This window comes from Marmota monax, unplaced genomic scaffold (genome assembly GCF_021218885.2).
Source record: "Marmota monax isolate L192 unplaced genomic scaffold, Marmota_monax_Labrador192_F-V1.1 WCK01_AAM20220418_F8-fsc00024, whole genome shotgun sequence".
Taxonomy (NCBI): Eukaryota; Metazoa; Chordata; class Mammalia; order Rodentia; family Sciuridae; genus Marmota; species Marmota monax.
In genome coordinates, this window is record NW_026695224.1 from 10,264,362 (window position 1) to 10,288,479 (window position 24,118).

The 24,118-nt window shown below is 41.3% G+C and overlaps 1 protein-coding gene across 2 annotated transcripts in view; it reads left to right on the forward strand.

Moving 5' to 3' along the window:
• Nup93 (nucleoporin 93) overlaps positions 1-24,118 on the forward strand; it is a 98,442-nt gene that overhangs the window by 49,871 nt on the left and 24,453 nt on the right. For both annotated transcript variants that reach the window (XM_058575803.1, XM_046434680.2), the window contains 2 exons: positions 12,683-12,745; positions 17,791-17,919. In XM_058575803.1, coding sequence (XP_058431786.1) covers positions 12,683-12,745; positions 17,791-17,919 — 192 coding nt within the window. The remainder of the gene's footprint in view (positions 1-12,682; positions 12,746-17,790; positions 17,920-24,118) is intronic.

The window sequence follows — 24,118 nt, forward strand, 5'->3', positions numbered from 1 at the left end:
AAGATTCCTGTAAAACTCTGACCCAGTGCAGCACTGCAAGGAATTGATTTCTGAGATGAGACAATAAGCTGTGGTTTGCATTTTGTAAAGATGGAGGAAACCTCTAACACTGACCCTGTATGGGAGATGACTCAATTATCCGTGCCTTGGTACAGTTGCAAATTATTTTCCTTTGTCTGAAGTGGGTGGATGCCAGCGCCTTCATCAGAGCTCCTTAATTTAATGTATGGAAAATGTCTCAGCCACCATTTTTAACAATTAGCTGTATCATGGTCGAGGTGAACTGGATTCTGAAGGCTACTGCAGGGCCATTTCATTTACATTAGGTTCTTTGGCACAGGAGCTTTGTTACTGTAAAACTCAGAAAATGAATTTGTACACTGTATAGAAGAGTACTTTAGGAGGGTGGAGAACATTCCCAGAAAGAAAATGGAATCCTTTTGTCTACAGTAAGTATTTCTTATATAGTGGTGAAAGGTCGAAAATTTGTCTTTGGTTGAATGAGCAAAATAGAGTTTTAAAGAAATGCTCCAAATAGGAAAGATACAACACAGAGATTCTTGGGTGTATTTTTTTTTTTTAAGGTATGTGTTAAAAAGCAGGTATGCTATGTATTCTTGAAATATGGGTTTCATAAGTGATTTTAGCAAATGATTTTAATTAATTATTCATTAATTAGGTTGTTGAGAAGTCTGAGTTTATTACTAGTCTGAGATGGAAATGATACTTGGGAGAAAAAAGAAATCTGAATATGATAAATATAGGAGTTTAGGCTTCTTTTCACTGTCTTTTTAAAAGAGTCTCTTTTCCATTCCTGAAAAGACTTGCTGGATTTTAGTGCTTTTTGTTGTTGTTATTAAGAAAGTGCTTCCATATTAATGACCTGTAATAGCTGTTCCAAATACATAAGAGAAAAAAAATATTTTGACAAAACAAGATTTTATCCTCAAAGATCAATAGATTGAGACTGTCACTCTCATGGGGATAATTTCTAGTGCCTTCTGTTTAATTAATAGTTGTGACTTCAAAGCTACTCATATAAAACTCTTGTTTGTAATTGTAAGCTTCTAACACTTGATTCTTAAAATTAATTGGATTTGACCTGGCTTATTTTCTTTGTTCCTTTATGCTGTTCCTAAGAGGGAACAAGTAGATTTTAACTTTGATTTGTATGTTTATCTTTTAAAAGCTGAAGAATTTTTTATCTTTTAAACCCAGAAGAATTTATAGTAAGTGTATTTTATAGTAAACTGTACCATGAAGAATTTGCTCAGAATGCTTAAGTAGCTGTTTCAGGAGTTGAATTCTCACAGAACTGGATATCTGAGAATCCTTTTAACTTGATATCAAATTTATCAAGCCAACTGTTGTGGGTCTTGTTGTGTTAGCTGCTGTTCATTCTAGTCACTGAATGGTCTTTTCTCTAATTACTAGATGTTTGAAACTAGAAACAGTTTTCTTCACATCATACAAAGATTCATTAGTTGTAAGCCCTGGTTAGAATCCTACAAAGATTCCGTAAATCTGTGGTCCTAATATTAGCTTGCAGCATAAGGGCTAGATCTCAATGTAATTTTTTTAGTCTTGTATGTATGTGTGTGTGGACTGCATTTAACATAATAATTATAAATAACATGGTAGAAAGCAAATAGATTCTTTCCCTCTAGATTTTTATAAAAGACTTGCACCTTGAAATAAAAGAATTTTAGGGCAGCAAATTAGAACTCCATTTTAACTGCAGATTTGCTTGCATAAAATGTTTGGATGACATGAGGGTTTCTTCAAAGGCTTCCTTGGAAATTTTTTAAAGCAATACTTGGTTGAAGAGTCTGGTCTTATTTTCTGTTGCTGGTTTTGTAAAAAGCTGTGCACTGCGTACCTGGGGAGGTAGCAGAGACCCAGTTGCTTCCTCGTTCTTTGCCTCCACTGTGGTCCACTTAAGTTTGGCTGCTGGGAGAGGCTCTTCTCTGATACTTGCAGAGGATTCCTGAATCTCTTCAATCTGAAGTTCTTCAGTTTTTTCTTCAAATTTTAGCCTGCTGGTTTAAAAAAATCAGGGGCTGGTTCTTTTGGGGACAAACAATACATTCTTATCACCCTTTGACTGTTCTGGCAGCACCATAATGTAGATGAGCAAGCATGCCAGCCAGCCCGCTAAGAGTCATTCTGTGGCACTAAGATGGCAGTGAGCAAGGAGTAAAATGGCGGCACCAGGAGCTCTGTGAGAAGAGGTGGACCACAGGAGTTATTTTCCTTCAGTCAAGTTTGAAGACGCCTCTAGTAGTACTGCTTTGCCAATTTACAGTTACTTTTTATTGTTAGAAGATATCTAAGTTTTGATATTTTCTTGAAGTGAAGATTCAATTAGCACTTATATCTAGATGGCTTTGAATGTCGCTTTTAAGAAATTGTATTAACGCTTCTGAAATTCCTTGCTTTGTGTTGTCATCTTTTTTAGTATAGGAATTTAACTCCTTCCAATATAGGATGGATTTTTGAAACTGAAGAACAGTATACTTCTCCTTTATGGCAAGGTGAAACTAAGCATTCCTATGAAAATCTGTCATTTGTCTCTGGTTTTCATTCTGGCTCTTTATGGGTTTTGCCTATTACAAAATATATATGTCTCTGCCTTCAAAAGCAAAGTTTATTATATTTCTTTTGTGATTTAAGTTGTGAGTTATTTTGCAAGTAAACTGTAGCCATACTGGTAATGACGATGCTAATTTCTTGTCTACTCCCATCTCTTAGGGAGTGTTTCTGGAGATGGTCTTAAAGAGTTTATGTAGCAAAAGCAGCTCATCTTACAGTTGAGTAAAGCAAGATTCACTCTAGTTAAATAACTTTTTCAAGGTCACACACCAAAAAGCTGTTGATTTTGCCCTAAATCCAGACCACCTGACTCCTAATCTGTGCTGCACTGTGCTGCTGTCTCTGACTCCATTTCTTTCTCTTTGTGGGCTTGCTGGTGACTGATGGGTTGAGCTTTCAGGAAAGTCTGTCTTTGCCTTAGCAACCTAACTCACAAAAGTGTTTCTTTTCAGCTGTGCCAGAAATGACACTAAGCTGTGCTTTGAAGTCTTTGTGGGCTTGTTTTGAAGATGATATGCTTTTATAAATTTATCATTTACAAACAACATTTAAAAATAAGATCTGTCCTGCAAGACAAGCTTTTAGGTCTGTTGTGTTGGCTTGGCTTGAAAGGTGAGGTAGGTGCTCATCAAGAGCTGGGATGAAGCTAGGCATTCTCAAAGTGTCCCCCAGCAGGTCAGGCCTGTAACTGAAGGTGTGAGGGGTCCACAGTGCAGGGTCCTCCTCCTCCTGCATAAGAATGGACTGAGTGAAAGGATTCTGCTCCTCCTCAGTTTCTAGCAGTTTGTATTGTCTTGCCTGCCTCCTTCTGTTGCCTGTGTTTGCCACTTCAGCTAAGCAATGTCTCATGTTTTCTGTACCTATGGTGACAGTGGTGAGTGGTGCATTCTGCAGTATTCCCAGCTCTGACAAGGTAAAGTCAAAATGTCTCCAAACTTAATTAAGGGTTTAGAGATAGTGTGAAATTAAAGTACTGTGCCTTGACCCATTCCCTGTAAGACAATGTGAAGTTATAAAAGGAAAGACCTTTTTTGTTTTAGTAGTCTCCAAACAAATAAATTTTTGAAAAGAGAATTTCTGAGTGAGGAGAAACTGCAGGAAAACCGAAGCTCCCTTTACAGTGACAACAGCCTTCGATTGGCCTCCAATCCCATCAGCATAAGCACTGCTGCATAGCAGGAGGAGCTGGGATTTCGACTGCAGCGTAAATGACTGACACCGTGTACCAGCAGGGAATTAATATGAGATGTGGCTCCCAAATATTGTCCTAACAGCGCTCCTTGTGCTTGCTAAGTAGAACTCTAGGCTTAATCCCGGTGCTGCAGAAACCAGCCTGGCGAAAGCTGCTGGCTCCCACTGACCAGCTCTGACACTCGCCCTCTGCCATCCTTTCCCAGGCTTTTATTTTCTTTTAAAGGCCACTGTTAATGCATTCTCATTCTATACTGCAATGCAGTTTTTTGTGCCCAAAGTTCCTTGGATGTGGATTAATCCATCTCTAAGATGGACATATTGGAAGGCTTTTGGCATTCCTTAGTGAATCTTTCTTATCTTTCCCTCACCTAGAATGACTGTGGGAGTCATATTTTTTAGGTCTGTTCATATCTTTGGGTTAGGAAAGGGCTCTGCTGCTGCTCTTTGAAGCTAGACATAATTTGGTGCACTCTTAATATTCATTCCATTTGCAAAAGCTTGAGAGAAGTTCGCTCTTCAGAATCCCTCCCTTTCTTCCAGAGTTTAGCCCTAGCAGGTGTGCCAGGCTCTGGGGGGTCATTGGAGGAAGGAGATAAAATGCTTAGTTGTCCTTGCTTTCTCCCTCGGGCTACCTCAGCAGTCTGAGAGCAGTTGGCTGGCTGCCTTCTCCCCTGACACCCAGTGCTCCTGCTCCCCTCTCCCCGCAGGGAGCAGAGAGAAGCCCTGCCACCCAGCTTGGCACGTCCTGCAGCATCATGGGCCCTCTCACCAGAGTGGCCTGTTTTTCTGGAAGTGGTGAGATAGCAGCACTGAGCAAGTCACATTCCTCTCCCCAGTCCTCTTGTGACCTGCAAAGAAAAGTGGTTTATACAGCCCTGAAAGAGTACAGTCTGTCTGAAAGGAGGCATCGCCCAGTGCTATGTGTTCTTGAGATTAAGATCTCCTGGGCAAGACAAGTTCTTTCAAATCTGTGAGAATTTGTGGACCATCCTCAAAACCAGTTTGAATTATGGGGGCAAGTAATTTGTTTTGCCCTAATGGACTCAAATCTATCACATAATTGTGTGACCCATTTTTAGCCCAGTTGCGGGAACCATGTGTAAAATGGGACCTGCCTTCCTGATAGTGACAGATGGCCTCATGCCCACACAGTGCCAAGTGATATTGTCAGGGTTGGCCACCTGTGGCTCTGGAGCTGCCTGCAGCGCCTATGGATCTGCTGAGCCTCCAAATGGTGGAACCGCACAGCCACTCTTGCAGTGTCTGCTGCCACCTGCTGAATGAGGCTTTCCATACACGTGCAAAAGCTTTAAAAATACAATTGGTGGATGTTGGCTCTTCCACTTAGCACTGCTTTCTTCGGGTTTTGTTGTCGTTTTGGTTTGTGTGTTTGCAGCACTAGGTATTGAACCCAGGGCTTCGTGCATGCTAATTAGGTACCACTAAGCTATATTCCCGTCCTTCATTAGGGGTAGTTTTTGAAGCTACAGTCTGTGAAAAAATGAGTTAAACTTAAAATTTTTTGTAGAAAACAAGTACTGGGACTAATCTGAACATTTGAGTTAAGCAAAAAGCCTGGATTTTACTCCTGAGTCAGTATTCTGAGCAGAAAGAGATTCAGCCTCTCCTGGGCCTTGTAAGCTGATAGTTTGTGTATTCTTGTTTTTATTGAAATAAAAGTGGTCTGATAAAATAATCAAATGTGCTGTAAAATCTTACTGAAGTTCCCCAGATTTGAAAATTTGTTTGTTTATTTGTTTATTTATTTACACCAGTAATGAACATCTCTGCTGGAAGACTTTCTCCAGGTGTTCTCAGTGTTGGCACCAAGATGCAGAGCTAATGAAAAGCGCCCACACCATCTCACAAGCCTGGTGGCTCCAGGGCAGCAGGACTTGTGTTGTGCTCATCTGAAGAGTATTTTACTCCCTTGTTTCTCATTTTCTCCAGAAGTAGGAATTTTACCTTTGCAAAAAATTCACGCAAGAGAAAGTTTTTGAAGAGATCATTTATTCGGAAATTGGAAAGAAGGGTTGGGAAAAGTTAAGGAAGAAGATATTTTACTTTGAGTAAGCAGAAGCAAAATAGTGGGTACCATTCCCACTTCCGTCTTTGTAGAATTCAGATCCTCTCCATTGCGCTAATCAGAGTTCTGCTGCGTGCTTGACGTGTTTATTGTAATTCTGGCTTCATCTTGGAGCAAACTAGTCACTGGTTACTCTGTTGTTTCAGCTTTGCTTATTTTTCTTTCTTTCTGCTTTGCTGTTGCTTTTGTCTTAGCAGTTTTTTCAGCCATGGTGATCTTTCTAATGCCACTGCTCATTTTGTGTTCATATCATTTTGATTTGGAATGCTGGTTACAGAGTTCCTATTAATTAGCGTATATTGTATGTATTAAATGAGAGATGGCACAGAGGTCTCGTGGCACCTGCTGTTTATTTTTGTGCGGTGTCAGTACCTTCTGGACGATGTCCACCCTGCTGACAGGGTGGTTGGTCTGGAAGAGGGGAGAAGTGGAATAGGCTTTTGTGTTTTGAGGGCCAAGTAAAATGTGGCTACTGCTTTGTGGAACCAACTCAGACTCTATTTTTTTAATTTATTTTTTGACAGCCAGGAAATTTATATGTTCTTCACTATTTTTAAAACTGTCCAGCAAATCACTTATTTGTTATAGACTGGAGGCAAAGAACTGAAAGAATCAATGTAAATTGTTATTGTTTTGGGGGGCATCTTTTCCTAACTAAAATGAATACTGAAATTTTTTCACAGAGACCTTTATTTGTTATAGTTTTCGCTTTGGGAAAGCAAATAAAATAAGAGAATTTGTCCATTTGGCAAAAATAAACACTCCTTTGCCTACTCCCTTTTTCTGCAGTAGGATTTAGCTGCTACTTGTGTTCTGAGCCTGCACGTTAATTAAAAGTAAGGCGGTGTCATGCCTATCTTCCTGGGCCTGAACCATTTAGGAGTCACTTTGGTTGCCAGGTCCTTGAGATATGGTAAGAGAATCAGCCTACCTTGAGGTTACATTTTGGGTTGTTCTTGGCCAGTGTACACTATCTGTCAAAGGTGGACTACCTGGCTGAACAGATGTATGATATTTATTGTTCCACAACAATAGCAGTAATAATATTCTGGAATGCTATCGAATTGACATCTAGAGCAGTGATTTCAGTCTTTTTGAACTATGACCTCTAGTAAGAAATGTATTTTACAGTATGACCCACTTCATATGTATATATACACACACCAACGAAGGCATGTAATTGAAACAAAAGTTTCACAAAACAGTACTTACCCATACTACATATCTATGTTGCATTTTTATTTCCTTAGAAAAATGCTATTTGATTTCATGACCCAGTTTTGGGTTCTGATCCATATTTTGAAAACCTCTCTTCTAAAGGAATGCCAGAACCTTGACATTTGTTCCCATCTCTCCCCCGTGTGATGTAGGGAGAAAAAAGGAATGAATATGCAGGCATACAGTACCTGTTTATCCCATCTTAATTTGCTCTGGTGAGAGAGTGGTGGAGTGGAAGGGGGTAAACAAGGAGTGAGCAAATTTGGTTTCTGAGACTGAGCTTTGTTGCTTATGAACTGGGTCATCTTAATGTAGAACCGCAACAGCATTTTAGAGTTGATAGGAGCTCTACAAACCACACAGATGCTCAACTTTTAAACTTATATTGAAGATGTTTTAAAGTATGATCTACTTGGGGAGTTTTGAGAGACAGTATAGCATCAGGTTTAGGGAGGGCCACAACCAGATGCACAAGTGAGTACCACTTACTGCCTGGCACAGAGTCATCACCATATATGTGCCAGCTATTCTTAGTACAGGTTGAGCATCCCTAATCCAAAAGTCTGAAATCAGAACTCTTACAAAATTGGAAACTTTTTGAGCACCGACATGATGCCACAAGTGGAAAATTATATACCTGACTTCATGTGACAGGCTGTAGTCAAAACACAGGCCCACTAAAAATATTGTGTAAAATTATTGTCAGACTGTATGTATAAGTGTATGTGAAACATAAGTGAGTTTTGTGTTTTGACTTGGTTCCCATCCCCAACATGTCTTACCATGTTCATGCAAATATTCCAAAGTCCGAATAAAACATTGGAAATCTCAAGCATTTCAGATTAGTGTACTTAGCCTGTACTGCCTCATTATGAATTATTATTCTTCAGGCCTCAGCCTTATCATTTATAATGCAGACTATAAGCAATTAAACAATGTTTGTTGGCAAAATGAGGGGAAACAGGAGATGGGGAGCTCTGAGAGTCACAGTTAGATTCTGGTATCTCAGAGCGGGAGGTGAGCTATGGGGTCTTCTCTGTGCCCAGGAGGCCTCCAATGTCAGGGAGCCAGTTCATCTTGCACCCCCCCAGCCTCTCCAGAGAACCAGTTTTCACATAATCTGTAAACTCTCCAGGGTAAAGACATGAGATGGGCCTCCAGGAAGACCTGGAAAGAAATGAAATGCATAGACAAAGGGGAGTCAAGGAGGAGATCCTCAGGGACTGGGCCAAACAGTTAGGTTTCTGCCTAACTTTTTAGTCTAGAAGTTGCTATTGGCTGTTATTTTTCCTCAAGGTGTTTGTTCTTTAAAAGAAACTAACCACCACTAGGTGGCACACACATGCCAGCATTACCCTGTAAGTGTTATTTTGAACATTGTTTTCAAAAGGCCACTAAAGTATCATTTTAAAAAACAAAATATAACGTGTAACCTGGTTTAGCATTTCACTTTAGAAAGGATGAAAATAACAATTCAGAATCTATATACAGTTGGCCCTCCATATTGGTGGTTTCTGCATTTTTGGATTCAACCAAATGTTGAACAAAAATATTGAGAAAAAAATGCCTTTGTACTTAATATGCATAGACTTTATTTTCTTGCCATTATTCCATAAATAATACAACTTAACAACAATTTATGTGGTATAAGTAATATAGTGATAATTTAAAATACACAGAGGTTATATGCAAATACTATGCTCAAATATGCTCAAGATTAGGCACACTTGAGCATTTGTGAGTGTTAGCATCGTGTGTGTGTGTGTGTGTGTATGTGTGTGTGTAGAAGGGTGCCCTGGAACCAGTCTCATGGATACTGGGGGACAACTGTATTTTGGGAGCTCGGTTTATGCTATAGAGAAAGCCCAGATTTTGAGGTACATGATGGTTAATGGCATTTCTTCATATGTCGGTAATGTCTAGAATTTGACAAGTGCTCACTTGTATTTTAAAAATATAATTTTATAGTAAATATTTTAAAGATGAGTAATCTATCTCCAAAGCCATAATGTCTTTTATTATTCTTTTTCTTTCTTAACACTACTTGAAATTTCATTTCTAGAAATTTGGGAGTTATGTTTCTTATAGAATCATAAATTTTAAAAGCAAAATAATGTCATTGCAGAATATTATTTGGCTTTTAAATAGATGTCTGTTGCTTTGCATTTGTGTTTTATAGTATGTGAGAGAGCCTTGGATGCAAGTGTAGTTAAAAGAGTGTAATGTGCTGGTCATTTGACTTGGAAGAGCAGAGATGGGCAGGGCGGCAAAGTATCCGGCTTACCCCAGGCGCTGCCCGCTCCCCACCAGCCAGAGAGAGGGGTGCGATGGTCCACCCCCTCCATACACAGACACCTCTACCAGAAGGTGACTTGTTTAGACAGTCAGCTTCCTATCCCCTCAGCCAGGAAAAGGCGCAGCAGAGCAGTCCAACCTGCCCTTTGGCCACATCAGTTGGTGATCATAGTCGGCATGGTTTGGTTTATAGACTGTGGCACTAAAGCTTTTTGCTTTTGCCATTGAAGAACCTTCACAAAAGGAAATTCATAGTGAAGCTCTATTACTTGACATATGAATGCTGTAAACAAGACCCATCAAAATCTTTGTCATTTCATGTCCCCCCCACCCCCCTGTGAGAGCCAGAAGCCACCCCATGGTGATTAGCTGCCCACCTTCTGAATGGACCGCATGGGTTCCGCGCTTCCTGTGCTCTGGTTTATTGAGGCCCTTATGACCAGTGCCTCTCCTTGCCCTCCTCCCACACCAGTTATCAGTGTAATGACTGGAGCAGTCTTGGAGTTGTGCCTCAGACTGACTGCACTGGAGGAGTCATCAGGAGAGAACTGTTTCTGGGTGCTGGTTGCTGTCTGTCCTGTCTGTCCTTATTCACTGCCCAATATGAGGTAAGATAGCAGGTCAGGGGAATCATGGACTAAAATATGGGGAAATCTACGAAGATTAGTAATATTTTATTTAAAATATATTCCCTATTTTGTCCTCCCCCACTTTTTAAGAAAACCAGCACTCTTATATCTAGGACTGTTTGAACGAAATATACAAAAGCATTAACAGTTGTTAAAATTAATTAAAATTAATTAATTTTAATCAAAAATGAATCAAAAATGAATTACCTGAGTTAATTAATTTCAAATACAAGAAAATTATCAAATGTATTTTTAAATTTAAATTTTTTTTTCTTTTTTCTTTTTAGTTATACATGACAGTAGAAGGTATTTTGACTTATATATGTAGAGTATAACTTCCCTTTCTTGTGGTTGACTTCTTCCATATATGATGTGGAGTTACATTGGTCATGTATTCATATGTGAACATAGGAAAGTTATGTCGAATTCATTCTGTCCTTACTCCCACTCCACCCTGTCCAATCCAGTGGGGGAACCCCACCTCCACCCCCTGGCCTATTGTGAGTCAGCACTCAAATATCAGAGAGAACATGCAACATTTGGTTTTGGGGATTGGTTTATTTCACTTAGCATGATAGTCTTTGGTTCTGTGTATTTACCAGCAAATGCCATAATTCTATTCTTCTTTATGACTGAGTAATATTCCATTGTGTGTATACCACATTTTCTTTATCTGTTCATCTGTTGAAGGGCACCTAGGTTGATCCACAGTTTAGCTATTGTGAATTGATATGGCCACACCACTATAGTATGCTGATTTTAAGTCCTTTGGGTACATACCGAGCAGTGGGATAACTGCGTGAAATGGTGGTTCCATTCCAGGTTTTCTGAGGAATCTCCATACTGCTTTCTAGAGTGATTGCACCAATTTGCAGTCCCACCAGCAATGTATGAGTGTACCTTTTTCCCCACATCCTCACCAACATCAAATGTATTTTAATGTAGCTTGTCATTCTAAAAGCTTTTTCTTAATTCTGTTTTGTATTTTATTTTCCCAAAGCTCCTTTAAAAACAAAAACAAAAAAAATCAAAAGCATAGTTTTGAAAAGACAGATCATTTCATTTCAGGCACATATAAACCTAATAGTAGTGTGCTTGACATGGAGCTACCTTGCCTTGCAGAGTGTAAGTTGGTTTGATGTATACGGCAACTTGACTTCTTCCATCTTAACAACTAAGACTTTGACCTCTAATTATTGATGGCCCGGTCTTCCTCGTTCCTACTTAGCCCCCCTCCCCAGGCTGTGGAAGAGAAGCTTCACCCTTTGGTGTGAGGATGTTGGCATGGAAGCCCACTTCATCTTAGTGTCACTTTGTCTTTCTACCTGCTGCTGTGACTGTCCAGACAGTGTCCTGTCCCTTCCCCAACAGAACTCAACTCAAGCACAGGGAGGTCACCCTGGGCATCTCTTCTTTTAGTATCACCAACAGGTCTAGACCTAATTGATTGTAATAGCAGAGCTGTGTGTACCAAGCCTTGGACCTAGAACTTGATCACATTATTTCATTGCTACACAGGAGTAAACTGAGGTTCAGACAGTTTGGGTGACTTGGCTAAACTCCTGCTATTAATAAATAGAGGCACCAGGATTTGAAATCCATATTCCAAAGCATGGCCTCTGGGCCATTTAACCTGTGCATATTGAGACTTGTACACTGACTCTTCTTCGCCCTACCAATACTAAAGAACGGATGTCACCAGACCTAAAGCAGAAAGCACACATGACAAAAATCCAGAAGAAATGTGTCAATAAGTGTAAATAAATGATTTTCAGAATTTCCCAGTTGTGTTTTTTCAGCTTTTCACTGCTGGGACAGGAGACCTGAGGAAATTAACTTAGAGGAGGACATGTTTATTTGGGCTCATGATTTCATTTCGTGCTTGGCTGGCTTCGTTGTGTTGGGCCTGAGGCGCAGCAGTACCTCATGGCACAAGTGCATGGTGAAGCAAAGCTGCTCACTCATGGCAGCCAGGGACCAGAGAGAGGGAGGAAGGGGGACGGACACACCCTTGTAGGGTATGTGATCTACTGACTCTAACCAAGCCCCACCTCTTACAGTTTCCACCCTCTCCCAGTAATGCCATCAGATTATTAATCCACTGATGACATCGGAGCCCTCATGACCCAGTCCCTTCCCAAGAGCCCCAACTCTGAACACCTCTGCCCTGGGCCAGGCCTTCATCACAAGAGCCAAACGTTCCAGACCCAAACCACAACCCCAGCCATTGGCAAGTCAGAGAAAAGCACAAAGACAGGCGGGCAGTGGTGGCCTCCTCAGTGTAGAAAGAAATGGAAGGATTAGTCAAAAGCACCAGAGAAGCAAGAGTTAGAGGACCTATGACTACCCATGTAGCAGAGCCAACGTGAGCCACTGAGGACCTCTGAAGAGCAGCCTCGACTGTTCACTTTGTACATGTTTGTGGGATGTGAAATGCCACACTGCTGTCTCATGGGGACTTTGCTTCTGACCTTCACCATGTGCTCCCAGAATGAAACTAGAAAACATGTATTTAAAATAACCCATGCCTTTACAAGTTGACAACATTTGTGAGGGTGGAGGAGTACAGGGGAGTGGATGCCCTCACCGCGGGTTAGCCCTGCAATATACTTTGGGTTATTTGAAGGTTCATTTTAACCTAAGTTGCACCATTTTCCCCCTTTCCCAGGGCTTCCTGAAGAATGAGAAGGACAATGCGCTGCTGTCTGCCATTGAAGAATCCCGGAAGCGGGTAAGAAAACAAACCAAAATGTAGATGCATGAAGTCCGAGGGCGGCAGTGTTCAGCAGGGAGCGCAGGTCTGGAGCTGGGGCCCAGCCGCTTCCTACATAGGGAGGTAGCTCACCAGAAGGGTTCTACAGAAATCATTTTTGGGAATAAATACCATGCTTGTGACTCTCCATGTATTTAGTGACTGAAATGCATCTGAGACACTGGACTGGACAGTTATTAAATTAGCCTTAAAATGGAAGGGCCACACAGTTCTTCAGTTCCTTGTTATTGTATAAGTGATATTTGTTTTCTATTGAATCAGCAGTTCAGAGAAGCAATTATGATCACTGATCATTTCCCTCAGCTTTTTTTTCTTTTATCATACAACATGACAGTACCACTTTTCATACTAACAATTTCTCTAAGCTCTTAAAAAAAATAGAAAAATAGTTTGGTGCTCCAAAAGGTGAGTCAGCCAGAGCAGCCCTCATATGCCAGCACTAGTTTGCACCATCGTTCCTATGAGACATCCAGACATCATTTACTCTACTAACATGTGAGTTCTCTCCATTTGTTTCTGACAAGGATCAAAAGACGAAAACCTTTTCAAAGTGTCCCCTTACAGAGTCAGAGATTTTCAGGCCACTGGGGTCTTTGGGGAGCCGGGACAGAGGCTAGCGATCAAGTGGAGTTGGTTCTAAGCCGGCAGCTTCCCCAGGACGTCAGTGCCTGTGTGTCAGCAGTGGCTCTCTGCAGAGGGAGTGGGGAGAAGGGAGAGCTCTGTTCTGCTGTATGCTTATTTAACCCTAATATCTAGTGAAGTGTATTTATGTATTATGTATTATTATTAAGAAGTGAGAAAGTGAAAAGTGCTGCTTCTTGGGGTGCCTTATGAAAATGTTCTGCGAGTGCAAGCAATAGGGCTGCTGTGAGAGGGCTGCGGAGGAGCCGCCAGCTTCTGTTTAGAAGAACACGTCCCAGAGCATTATTCAGATGACTGATGTGTTTAATTGTCAGCATAAACTTCTCTAAAATTTCATTAATTAGATTGTTGGCAATAGTGCGTAGTCCTGAAATAGAGAAATACACTTGATTCAGATTCGAAAATATTAAGAAAGGGATTTTTTGTTGTTGTTGTTCACACTCTGAGTTACTCACCAACGTTGATTCTCCTGCTGTAAAGGACCAGTGAAATTAAATTAGGATTGTCGAATGCCACCAAGCCTTATTAATCCATTTACCCTGCAGAATGTGTTTCTGGAATTGGCAGTCTCTGAATATTGTGTCATACTGAGACTAAATGTGCAGCCAGCCAAAACATTTAGGTGACATACCACAGTGCAAAATGCGTGCATATGTGTTTGGAGGGAGACACTCCAGTATTGAGAGCCCGCCTGTAGGGAGACCTCTGACCTGTCTGGACACCGGGAAACTGCTGCTGAGCAAGAGTCATTTTCAAAATGATTTGAAAATCAGCAGCTTCTTGGCATTTTGGTGGCAATTTCATGTTTGAATAACTTGCCAATGTCCTGCTGAAATGCCAAAAAAACAAGCTACAAAACCACAAATGTGTCCTATCTTTTCCCATTTGGTGCATCCCAGCAAAAACAGCACAACATTCCCAGAGCATATGCAATGTTTCTAAAAGCCAGCAACAGCTCAGTAACAAATGGGTGTTTATGAAAATGGGGTTCGAGTGCTCCCCACTGTTCTTAATTGTTATCCAGTTCTCTCCTTGCCTTCCTTTAATATGTTCCAAGGGAAATGTTTTCCACACTTAACGGTAACTTGGAAGGTTCAGCTTTCGTTGAGAATAGTTTCTCCACTGCTTTGCCGCTGTCAGGACTCTGCACACCCTTCTCTCCTTTCTCTTCTTTGGTTTTCTATCCTTGTCTCCACTAGTCTCTGCCTCCTGACTCTCCTGATCCCTCCCTTCCCTCCTCTTCTCTAAGCTCTGAGGAGCACTGTTGATTTCCCCCAGGAGCTCCTAGCATTCTCTTAGCATTTTTCTTTGCTCCTAATCCAGTGGTTCAGACATGAGCATAAATGGAATAGGCTGGAATTAGCTGGATTGGGCAGATGGGTGGCTGATTATCCCCGTTAGCTCAAAAAATTGGATGTTCCACCACCTCTAAGATGGGTGGGTGTGGCCGAGGGAAGAGAATTTTAATGTTGGGATGTTTATTTTGAAGCTCCTTATCACACTGTCGGTGAATGGAATCTCAGTGCTGTTCCTTCAGGTTGGAGGGAGTGGCCTGGAGTACTTCTTAGATACAGCTGAGGATTCAAGCCCAGAAAGCATCGGCTTTTCAAAGCTGCTTAATACTTCTGTAGGACTAAGGAGGAGTCCTTGGCACACAAGTGAGCATCCAACAGACAGGGCAGAGTGAATTCTACTGTAGTCATCCTGACCCTTCCCTGATGCTCCAAGTCTGCCCTCTCTGTCATGTCTACAGTTTCTTTGAGTGGTGTACTATCTGTTTTCTTCCATCACCTTTACTACTCTACAGTTCTTCCTTAGCCAGAAGACTTGTCCCTAAGAGTATCTCTGAGGCTTTGAAGTGTCCCGAGTTGGAGTCGTGGCTTTGTGTCTTTCTTCCTGTTGCAAGCTCAGAAAGCAGCATGACACACCAGCCTTCTAGCCTCCTTATTCTTCCCACCCAGGTTCTCGTGGCTTGCAACCCCCAAATTTCTGTGGGAGAGGTTCTAGGCTAAGGAGGGGGTTGGTTTGATTCTTGAATAAAAAGAGTTTGAGAAGTGTCCTGTACTCTTTGTGGGCAACTTCTAGAGGAATTCTCTCTTCCCTTTGCTTTTGCTGCCTTTCTGGCCCATCACGCTTCTGTGTTGAAAATGCCCGGCTTTTGTGTCTCAGTTCCATTCGTGAACGAGATGTGAAGGTTTTTCTCTGGCTATTTTTCAACTCATGCTGACTGATTGAAAAAATCCATTCTTCTTGACTCTCAGCGACAGTCCTCTCTCCTGTTTCTTCAGGACACCTGTTAGAAAGGGTGCGAGATATGCCAACCTTCTTCCTAATCATTTTTGTGGGTGTGTGGCTGGTGTCCCTTTTCCAACTTTAATACATTTTAGTCCAAATACAAATATCCCACTTGTAGGAAGAGTGTATTAGATTTTTCTAGCAGTTCCCCAAAGCTCTTGTATATGAACACGATCAGTATAAATTATCTGCATTGCCAAAAATAAAGCAGGCATTACTAATACTCCCTTGTTGTGCCTGATTAGATGCCAATCTGATTGTAAATGAAATGGCTTTTTGAAAAGTGAGCTGAAGCTGATAAGAAACCTGGTCTGCCAACTAAAGAATTGTGTGCTGAGAACAATCATAATTCAGAATATCTCTATAAATGTTTTTTCTTTCTGTTTTTTTTTTTCTTTTCTTTTCTTGGTGTGTTTGTTGTGGCAGTTACCTGCGGTGTAACTAGTCAATAGTAGTGAGATTTACTAGACTTTCAGTGATTTTTGAATAGACTGGTAGGAAACTTAATCACAGAAGGATGGTTTTCTTTTACTAGTTTGCTCTCTGCTCTGAAAATATTAGTGATGATGATAATGATGACGATGATGATGATGGTTATTTTTAGAGGGGGTTGGTTACTGGAGATTTAACCCACTGAGTTACATCTCCAGCCCTTTTAATTTTGAGATGGAGTCTTACTTAGTTTCCCAGACTGTCCTTAAACTTGCAGTCCTCCTGCTTCTTCTCCTGAGTAGATGGGATTACAGGTGTGCCACTGCCTGCAGAAATATTAGTGATTCTTTAAAAAGTGAATAAATCACTGGGAGAATCCCTTGTCCTTGCATTAGATTCTTGCTAAAGCTTAAGATTCCACTGATCTTACAATCCATCATTATTGTATGTACTAGAAAGAAAAAATACTCCTGTAACATGCAATAGATTGCAACATACAGCCTCATTTCAGAAGTTTTAAAAAGATGTTTGTCTAATAAGCATAGGAAGAGGTGCTCTACATTACTATCAGCCACATGTGGTGGTACACACCTGTAATCACAGCTTACTGCAGAGGCCAGGGCAGAATGATTTGAGACTAGTTTGGGCAACTTAGTGAGACCCTGTCTGAAAATAAAATTTAAAAAAATGTCTAGGGATGCAACTCAGTGGTAGAACATGAATGAAACCCTCAGTTCCATCTTTTTTTTTTTTTTTTCTTTACTGGAAAAACAGAACAAAATAACTAGTCTTTAGAGAAAAGCACAGGAGAACCACAGTGAGATACTACCTGGCACTCATTAGGATGGTTCCTATCAAAAAACTAGAAAATAGTACTAGAGAGGATGCAGGAAATGGGAAACTTTGTGCACTGTTGATAGGAATATAAAATGATATAACCTTTTTGGATACAGTATGCAGGTTCCTAAAAAAAATTAAAAGTTGAATTAACACCAGAAATTCCACTTCCGAGTATATATCAAGGAGAATTGGAAGCAGGAACCTGAAGAGCTAGTTTGCGCCCATGCTTATATTCACAATTCATATTCATGCATTATTCACAAAAGGAAGGAATTCTGACACGTGCTACAACATGGATGAACCTTGAGGGCAGTGTGCTAAATGAAATAAGCCAGTCACAAAAGACAAACCTGTGTAACTCCTTTTGTATAAGATAAGAGTAGTCAAATTCAGAGACAGATGTAGAATGGTGGTTGCCAGGATTTGGGGGAGAGAGAAACGGGAGTTATTGTTTAATGGGTATAGTTTCAGTTTTACAAGATAAAGAGTTCAGGAGATAGGCACTGGTGATCAATGTGCTTAATGCCCCTGAACTGTACACTTAAAAATGGCAAATCTTGTGTGTATTTCAGTACACTTAAAAAGCTTTTTAATTAGAATCAATGAAATAGGGTAAGTCCCAAAGAGTTGTCAGTAATGCTTTGAAGGATCATTTTTGAAGTTCATTGCATTTGCTCCACTTGTGAACAGGGGTGGGTTGGGGAAGGCCTTTGCATTTCTGCTGTGCTCTAAGGGAAACCATGTTCTATGTTCTCACCTGGGTCACGGCCCTCTCTCTCTCTCCTCCCTGGCAGACCTTTGGTATGGCGGAGGAGTACCATCGGGAGTCAATGCTGGTCGAGTGGGAGCAAGTGAAACAGCGGATTCTGCACACATTGCTGGCCTCGGGAGAGGATGCCCTTGACTTCACCCAGGAGAGTGAGGTAGATGGATCAAACAGCTGAACCATTATTAATAAACACGTGAAGCCAAAGGACGCCTGCCTCCTTCATTAGTGGAGTTCTGGCAGTTGGTTGCTGTCTTCCCACAGATTTTGGGATGCTGCATTCGCCTGGACTTCCTCCAGCATGTCTGGTTGCTTTTGCTCAGTCTCCTTTGAATTTTCCTCAGACTGTTTGACCTCGAGACGTTGGTCCTGGGCTCAGTCCTTGACCTCTGTTTTCTCTCTAGTTACTGCGCTGCTGAACTTACCTAGGCTGTGGCTTCTACTTCCACCTGCTCGCTCAAGACTCTCAAACTTGCATCTGGAACCCTGAACCCCACATTTGTTTATCTGGTTGCCTTCTTGGATGTCTCATAGGCATTCGGGTCCAGAATTGAGTCCCAGTAGCTGCTCCCTACTGACCCACCTTCTCCTCTCACAGAAGTCCCCATTGTCACAAACAGCAGTTCCAGTTTTTTGCTGGCTCACATCAGAAAAACCTCAGGTTCATTGTTGTCCTCTCCTTGCCCTCCTCATAACCACTCCCTCACATGCTGACAAATCCAGAGTCCAACCACCTCTGCCCACCCCACTGTTAGCAGTTGGTCCAACCCTCGTCATCTCTCACTTGGACCACAGAGCCAGCCTCCTGATGGCGGTTGTAGTTGTCTATTGCTGTATAACAGATACTCGAGACCTTACAGACCGAAGCAAGCTTTTGCTTGTCTGGGTATTTCTGACTCAGGTCTCCTGAAGCAGCTGTCAAAGCTGTACTCATCCCAGGGTTTGACTCAGGAAGGCTCCATTCCCCAGGTCCTCCATGTGGCTCTTGACAAGCCTTAGGTCTTCTCTGGCCTTTGGCTGGAGATATGACTTCCTTGCCAGCAGGCCTCCATGGGCTATTCACAGTGTGACAGCTTGCTTCCCCAGGGCAGGAGGAAGGGACCCAAGGGAGAGCTAGAGCTCTGAGATATAAACCACAGTCTTTCTGTTACATAATCTGAAAAGCAATATCCTGTCATTTTTCCAGGTTAGAATTAAGTCACTAAATCCAGCCTATACTACAGGGGGAGAGGATTATAGGAGGGCTTAAATACCAGGAGGTAGGATTATCGATACTGTGTCACAGGCTGCTGAACACACTGATCTCCCTGCGTTTGCCCTTGTGCCCTGCTAGAGTTTCAACACAGCAGCCACAGTGATTCCTGTCACTGCTTTGCTTAAAGCCCTTTAGTGATGTCCATCTCACTTGGAGTAAAAGCCAAAGTTTGTCTTTACAATGACCCATATAAGTCCCTACATGACCTGGTGGTGTGGCCTGTCCAAGTCCATCCCGTACTGCTCTCCCCTGAAACACAGTAGATGCACAAGAATATACTTATTGAATGAATCGTTTTGGCTTTAGTTAACTTTATACTAAGGGATATGTTGAAAAGAATGTAGTTTTAGAGTAGGGAAAATTACATAGCCTTAGTTGCCAGTGTTAATGCTTTGATAGTAGTGCTAAGTTTAGGATTTTCTCCTCTTTTTAAAATTTAATTAAAAAAATAAAGGCAATATATTTATATAATTCAAGAATTAAAGCACTCTGTCTCCAGATACCCTGTTCCCTTTCCCCTCTGTTTTTCCCATCAGTAGTCACCATTATTACTTTCTAATATATATTTCTAGCATTTCTTCATACAGATACAAATATATAAGAATATGTATTCTTACTTCTGCACCTTCTTACCCAAAAGCTAGCTAGCTGGGTGTTGTGTTCTACATGTTTCTGTTTTCCCTTGTTGTATCCCAGAAATCTTCCCTGCAAGGAATTTTGAGGCTGCATCTGGGATCAGCAGGCAAGCCTGTCTTGCTTGGTCAGTGATGCCCTTGTGCCTGCTGCACCCTTATCTTCCTGTGTGGGGAAAGGGACACAGGAGATTAAAAAACTGGCTTTAGCTGTGACTGTTCCTAAGGCCTTATTCGAAGATTTTTTTTTTTTTTTTTAAAGCTCTGCAGGGTCTTCACCAGTGAAATGGGTTTGTTGGGGCAGATTAGTGATCAAGTAAATAAGCTGATCCACGATGACCATTCCTTACTGTTGTCTTTTCAAGTAGGTTCAGATAGATCATTTGGAGGTGGAGATTAAAAATTGTAATGTTGTAAAAATGAATAGTATTAGACATTTTTAGGCAATATTACCAAATCTTCCTGGTAAGACTTTCCCCCAGAACTTGTTTCATGGTAGCTGGCATTCTTTTTGTACATAGAGGTATGAAAACTGAGGCCCAGAGAGATGGTTAATATGCTAGCAAGACTCAGACTGTTGACTTCTAGACCATTGCTCTATTGAAGTCTGGGTCAAAGATGGATGGATTGGCAGTTAGTGGTACCCACAAGCTAACCAAACATCCTATCATCTGAAGATTTGCCCTTGATACAAAAAAAAAAAAAACAGGTTTTTTTCCTATTAAATTGTCTCCATATAAATAAATGCCAAGTCTTTTGTCTTGGGAAATTGTTTCTTAAGGACTATGTCCCATATTTCTTAGTCTTGAAGACTTTACAATCAAATCAGAGTCTTTCAAGAACTTAATGTATAAGATCCTGCCCAGCCTCGTGTTTCTTTCTCAGTTCTTTATGAATGTGGGCAAATAACTAGAACAACTCATGGTTTTATAAACTTCATTTTGAAAAAAAAATGGTGTTAATAGGTTGTGTTCTGTATAGGGATTTGAAAGTAATTATAAATTGCAAATGAGGTGTTCTTTCTTGATTGCTCATCTCTTCAAAATAGGCTGATCTACTTAATAGATTCTTCTTCCTTGACCTCTAGTCCCCTTGGAAAGGAGTCACCTGTGCTTTTCTGTTCTCTGTTGACATCTAGCAGCATGAATAAAACTGTTGTAAAGTTGACAGACGGTTCTCTCTTAGGTTAGTCAGGGTTTGCCATTTTCTGGAAACTTGTAAGTTTTACTATCTTGAACATTTTTCTTGAAGGGTAACATGTACATGAAGAAAAATGCACAAAAGATAAATGTATAACTCAACAAATTGCCACAAATGGAAAACACTTAGATGAAGAAACAGAATCTGACCAGCACCCCAGCAGATTACCTTTGTGCCCCTTTCTGATCTCTGTCCCTTTTTGCCAGCAATAATGGAACCACTGCCCAACTTCTAACATCATAGCTTTATTTTGCCTGTTTTTGAACCTTGTGTAAATAATGTGTACTCGTGTTTCTGTCTTTTGTGTAATGGTCTGTATATTACTGCATGTAGTTGTGAGCCACCATCTCAGAGCTGATACCTGCAATTTGTTTATCCATTCTGGCATTGATGGACATCGGGTAGTTTCCAATTCTTGGCTCTTATAAATAGTTTACTATGAACATTCTTTTGTGTGTCTTTTGGTGAATACACATTTGTATTTCTGTTAGTACACCTGAGAGGAAATTGCTAGGTCAGAGGGTTTGCATGGGTTCAGCTTTAATAGATATTGCCAAGTGGTTTTCCAAAATGGCTTTACTAGTGTATCCTCCCACTAGCAGTATTTTTTAATGTGGTGCTGAGAATTGAACCCAGTGCCTCACACATGCTAGGCAAATATGCTCTACCACTGAGCCGTACCCCAGTCCATGTGGCTATGGACTCTTGTGTCCCGTTCTTGCATCTGGTCAGTGTGAGGAAGAACTCTCCCAGCAGATTCTGTGTCAGGATAAAGGAATCCTTATGTATTTTAGCCAACTTTTAAAACACTATCTAAAGGTACATTTATTAAACTTCAGTGTAGTCCAGTGGTTGTGTGGTATTGGATGTCATCAGTGGGCGATCCCCTCCTGTATTGTCTAGAGAATGACTTAGCAAGCAGCAGGCTGGCTAGGAAAGTTAAACTGGAGCTTAATAATTACAGGTAGTGATGGTGATATTCTCTGCTGTGATGTATGAACTGTTCAGTGTATGTTGAACAGCCTGTGATTTTGGTAATGGATATAATATTGTATTCTCACCAATTCCCAGTCACACATCTTTTCTACATTTTTACATCTCAGAAATCAAGGTATGTCTTAAATTAAGTGGTGTGTCATAGTTTGACAACATTTTTTTTCTTTCCTAGTGACACATAAAGTGACATTTTCTTATGATAGATGATGTATTAGATTTGATGAAATCCGGTAAAATACACATGCCAAGAGTTTGAATTTGAAAAGCCCAGATTAGATGATTCTAGGCTATATTTTGTGTCTCCCTGGTGATTTTCTAGGGGATGGGCCTGGGTCATTTTGGGAGTTTGAGCAGAATTTCAAGAACAGAAGTATTCTGCTGCTCTTTTAAAAAGAAGATTAAAGAAAAAAAAAAATCCCAGCTTGCCAGGTTGTCATCATGATGTATCACAGGAACACCTGATCGGGTGGTAGAGGGTGTAGATATACTTGGGAAAACTCTGCTACCCTTGCTTACCCTCACCAAACCACTTCTGTTGGAGGTACACATCCTTCCAGGTCCCTCTCAGGTCCCCTTGTGGTGTTTGTATGTATGCACATCTTACCAATTATCAACCCTAAGTGGCACCGTTGGATATATTGGGTTGTACAACTTGGCATTGGGTGGGTTTTGTTTTACTTATTTCAGAGCTTTCTCTAAGTTGTATGTAGGGCTCTGTTGTTTATTAGTGGTCGTAATAGTGTTCTGTTACGATGACTCAAGCATTTGCTCATTTTGCCCAAAAAGAGCAAGGTCACACCATCATTACTTGTATTGCTTTAGAACCCTGGTGTTCTGGTCTGTACTTGTTCTTTTTCCCACTAATACTGAGTTTTTATAGCCAAATATTGTAAATTAATCACTTAGATCCATTTTGCTTACGTAATTTCCCACTTGGAAATGAAACTCCCTTCCTTCTGTGACACCATCTTGTCCTTTCCTCCATGCTTGTCTTGCTAAGGACACTGGTAACACTCCTTGCTGCCTAACTGCAGTGTGCCCTCCATGCAGTCATGTATCCCTGGATACATTTTGTACAATAATAGGTGATGAATAAAAGTTTGCAGTGCTCTCGTGACACACTCCTACCTGTCCTAGAATGGCTGTTTGGGGAATACCCAAGTGCTCTGAGCAGCCTGTTCCCAGTCGTGTCTCTGTGAAGCTACTCTCTCTCTCCAGGCTCCTGGTGAGTCCCTCTTTTTCTGTTCGCCCTGCTCTGCTGTCTTTCCTGCTTTTTTGTCTCTGATTCCCTGTTCCTGTTGTCTGCTCCTGTTGTCCTGTCCTATGTACTGTCCTGTGGCTGTAGCCGCCCCTACTTGGCTCCATCAAGCCCTGGTGCAGGAAAGCCCAGGGGCCAGAGGCATTTGGAATGCTGTTCCCACCCAGCTACTGGCACCCACTTTCCCAGCCCGCGGGCAGTCCTGGTGTAGAATCATGCTGGAAGCTTGCCAGGTCCTCTGCTCAGGAATGTGTGTGTGCACATCTTGTTGATGGACAGTTGACTTTATGTGTGGTAAAACAGCAGCCTGACCAAGGGCAGCTGAAGGAGAGGTACTTTTGAAAACAAGAGCATTAGGCAAAATTAATTTACATGGAAATTCAAGGGCTGTACCCAACTACTTTTTAAATGGATAATTTTAAAAATTAGGTCTTTAGTACTGGAAATTTTGTCTCAAGGCTGTTTGCTATAGCTGAACCAAACATGTGCTTGCAGAAGGGCCTTTTTCCTGCTCTGCTTTCCCTTCTCTTACCGACTTAACAGGTGTGCTGATCTGTTCTTTAAAAAAGCTACAGACCCTTCAGCTTTCAGATGTCTTGGTTCTGGAAAGGTGGCTGTCTTATAGAACACGCTGAATGCAGTGTTACTGGAGACGTGCAGAATTGGCACAGAAGTAGACGGTGTGCTGGTGGGGGTTCTGTTCCATCAAGGAGTGTGTGTTCATTGTAGAAAAATGAGACGAGACTTTCTAGCCAGCACAAGTGAAAACAAAGTTCTTTTCAGTGGTGTTTCTGCAGTGTCCATATCTAGCCGTTATTGCTTGTCAGATGTTTTGTTCGCATGTTCATTGTGGTTTTTGGGGGATGGGTATAAGGGATTGAACTCAGGGGCACTTGACCAATGAGCCACATCCCCAGCCCTATTTTGTATTTTATTTAGAGACAGGTTCTCACTGAGTTGCTTAGTACCTTGCTGGTGCTGAGGCTGGCTTTGAACTCGTGATCATCCTGCCTCA